Genomic DNA, 3757 nt, shown 5'->3' with positions numbered 1-3757 from the left:
CCATACAATAGACTACTATTGAGTAATGAAGAACAAACTATTGACACATGCAAACCTGGATAAATCCCAAATGCAATATACTAAACAAAAGAACACAGAACACTACACACTGTACATCAAAAAACTCACTGCCGTCAAGTCGATTGTGATTTGTGGTGACTACAGAACAGAGTAGAACTGCCCCATAGGCTGTAACCTTTATGGAAGCATATTGCCACATGCTTCTCCCACAGAGCAGCTGGTGGGTTTAACCTGCTGACCTTTTGGTTAGCAGCTGCGTGCTTAATTGCTGTACCACCAGAACAGTCGAATACATATTGTACAATTTACATAAAATTTTAGGAAAGGCAAAACTATAGAGATAGGAATCAGAACAGTGGTTGTCAGAGGACAGGAAAGGAGGAAGGGGATTGCCTGCAAAGGGCACATGGGATGTTGGAAATGGTAGTGGTGGTGTTACATAGCTGTATACTTTTGACAAAACTTATCAAATTGTATGCTTAAAATTTAGCAAAGTTTATTATATGCAAACTACATGTCCATTTTTTAAAATTACACAATGTTAAAAACCCATTATTGTAGCCAGCTGGTCAGGGAAAAACTTTGACTAGTCTCTTGGAGGATCATACTGGCATTTGTACAGCTGAAGTCTAAAGAGTGCTGAGATTATAAGTATGAAGATATAATAGAGAATTGTATGCAAATAATTATTTCCTTCCACAGCATGCTTCTACTTGCTTATGCTAGAGAAACTCACACTGGTAATACTTACTTTGCACACTTCTTCCTGTACTGTCGTTCAATGCCTTCAGGCCTGCACAAAAAATGAAAATTTTTATTTAAAAAATATAAACAAATCTCATAACCTACCAACCTTACCATCTCATTTCTTCAAATGCCAACAAGGCCTTTTGAAAGTTTTCATAAATCAAAAACAAACAGAAAAAAAAAAACTCACTGCCATCGAGTCACATCCGACTCACAGTGACCCCTCCTTGGCTTTCCGAAGCAGTATCACTACGGAAGTAGATCACCCAATCTTCATTCCAAGGAGTGGCAAGCTAGTTAGTTAAAACCAAACACCAAACCCACTGCCATCAAGTCAATTCCGACTCATAGCAACCCTGTAAGACAGAGTAGAACTGTCCCGTAGGGGCTCCAAGGCTGTAAATCTTTACAGATATGACTGCCTCATCTTTCTCCCCTGGAGCAGCTGATGGGTTCAAGCCGCCGACTTTTTGGTTAGCAGCCAAATGCCTTAACCACTGCACCACCAGAGCTGGTTACTTAAATATCTCTTAATTTTAAAGTTTCAGCAGTCCGCCCTTCCTTCCATTTACTATATGGACCAGGCGTCTCCCTGACAGAGGAGGAGGAGCAGTAATAGTCACTGCTATTGTCAGTAGTTGTCATGGAGTTGATTCCAACTCATGGTGACCCTGCATGTGCAGAGCAGAACTGCTCCATGGGGTTTTCAAGGCTGTGATCTTTCAGAAACAGATGGTGAGGCCTGACTTCTGAGGAGCCTCTGGGTAGGTTCAAACCACTAACCTTTTGGCTAATAGTCAAAGTTGTAATCAGAATGGTTATAACAGTAATGGTAATAATAGTATTAGTGGTAGTAACAATAGCAGCAACCACTCACAAGGCTTTTACTGTGTGCCATAAGCTATTCTATAATGTGCATGGATTGGTTCATTTAAGGAGCTCTGGTGGCGTAGTGCCTAAGGCATGTGCCTGCTAACCAGAAGGTTGGTGGTTCAAACCCACCAGCCACTCCGTGGAAGGAAGACTGGGCAATCTACTTCTGTAAAGATTTACCACCTCGGAAACCCAAAAGGGGCTCGCTATGAGCCAGAATAGACTCGATGGCAATGATTTTGGTTTTTTGGTTTTATTGATTCATTTAATTCTCACAGTAACCCTATGAGGTATAAACCAAACCAAACCAAACTCACTGCCATTGAGTCAATTCTGACTCATAGTGACCCGTTAGGTTTTTGAAGCTGTAAATCTTTACAAAAGTAGATTGTCCCATTTGTCTTCCATAGAGCGGTTGGTGGGTTTGAACCGCTGATCCACTATGCCACCAGAGCTCCTTCTATGAGGTATAAGCCCTATTATTATTCTCATTTTACAGATGAGAGAACCTAAGCACAAAGCAATTACATGACTTGTCTGAGGTCACAGAGTTAGGAAGTAGCCTAAGTAGAATTCATGCCCAGGTAGTCAAGGTCAAGAGTCCACACAAAACATCCACCCCTTACTTATTGACATGGTTACGTTCAAAAGACCAGGTTGTTATATGAAAATCAGTGTTTTGCCAAACTTCAGTGTGGTGGTTATGTTTGTGTGTCAACTTGGCTGGGCCTGGTTGAGTGGCTGGGCAGCTGGTGGTAGTTAGTCCCCATGATGAGAATGGCAATCAACTCCATAGTGGGATCTACCACAAGCAGCTGAGTAGCTGCTTTGGGTATGTGGTCTGCTTCCCATATATAAGCAGCAGCTTTGGGAATGGTCTCTAGCCTGTGGCACGCTTGGACCCTGCACGTAGCCATGTCGTTGTTCAGCAGCCTGCTATGCTCTGCCAACCCTGAGACTTATAATGGACTTAAGTTAATGGCCTGCCGTGTGGTTTGGTAACATTGGGATTGTGCCTTTTTACTTGTCAACCCTGGGCTTCTCAGCCTCAGCAGCCAGCAGCTGTCTGAGTGAAGAAATGCCTCTAGCTCCAGTGGGCCGGCAGGAGGAGGCAGAACTGGACCCCAAGGTTGAGGGGCTTTCACCCAGTCACTAGAGCCTGGCACTTAGAACTTGGACTTAAAGCCTCCAAACTGTAAGAGAATAAACTGTTTGTTGAGGCCATCCCATTTGTGGTATATATTCCTGTCAGAGCAGCACTAGGGAACCAGAACATTCAGTGATAAAATGCTTCTCAGGCACCAGGAGTCATTTCAGAGGTGGCCACATGGGGCTGCTCCCTCCTCGGCAGCCACAGTCTGAAGCTCAGCTTGCTTGTCTTCGAGCAGTGACTCCCATACTTCGGGCAGTCCAGTATGCTTGCGTCATTTCAAACCACAGGTAGAGCTGACTGGATCAGGATTTGCAGCCAGGAAGGGACTCACTGCACACTCACTGCACACTGACCCACTCAGACTTCCTGCTCTCCACAGAAACCCATGGGATGACTACTCACTGGCCCCAGCACCCCTAAGTGTGCAAATGGCTGATCTTGGGGTTGGCAGTCAAGTCACCACTGTGTGAGCTGTCTGTACCCCTCTGTTGCTTTCTTGCAGACTCATTGCTCAAAGCCCCAGCTCCAAGGTGGCAGGGTAGTCACCAGCCTGAGGGCCTGGCTGAGATGGGGGAAGGCTGCAGAGCACTTGTGCAGGTTAATGACCTGAGGCTCTGGCATTCAGCCTTTCTGCCCCCTCTTTTAACTTTATTAACATCCACGATTGGGCAGAGGGATGGGATGAGAGGGATCAAGGACTTTGGGTTCAGGGGGGAGGTATTCTCTCACTTAAAACACATGGGTCCTTAGTCTAATAGAGCCTGGTAGAACCTGAGACTATGGCCCCTTCAGGTATGGAATTGAACCCACTCCTGTGGCTTCCAGACAAACAAAAGACAAGCATAGGAGCTGAACATTTACAGTAGGTAAATACACTCCTTGGAGTGATCAATCATGGGAGAATAGAAGGGCTGTGTATGCACAGGGAGACAGCTTGGGGGGCGGGAGTGCACGGGAGGGAAG

The 3757-nt window shown here is 45.2% G+C and overlaps 1 protein-coding gene across 1 annotated transcript in view; it reads right to left on the bottom strand.

Annotated features, from left to right (window-relative positions):
- STEEP1 (STING1 ER exit protein 1) overlaps positions 1 to 3757 on the bottom strand; it is a 45842-nt gene that overhangs the window by 6490 nt on the left and 35595 nt on the right. The window contains exon 3 of the mRNA XM_007953343.1: positions 773 to 814. Within this exon, the coding sequence (XP_007951534.1) occupies positions 773 to 814 (42 nt within the window). The remainder of the gene's footprint in view (positions 1 to 772; positions 815 to 3757) is intronic.

The sequence above is a fragment of the Orycteropus afer genome, unplaced genomic scaffold, assembly GCF_000298275.1.
Source record: "Orycteropus afer afer isolate SDZICR_OR568_19922 unplaced genomic scaffold, OryAfe1.0 scaffold00387, whole genome shotgun sequence".
Taxonomy (NCBI): domain Eukaryota; kingdom Metazoa; phylum Chordata; class Mammalia; order Tubulidentata; family Orycteropodidae; genus Orycteropus; species Orycteropus afer.
The sequence above is the reverse complement of the archived record's forward strand: the minus strand, read 5'-3'. Positions and strand labels throughout refer to the sequence as shown.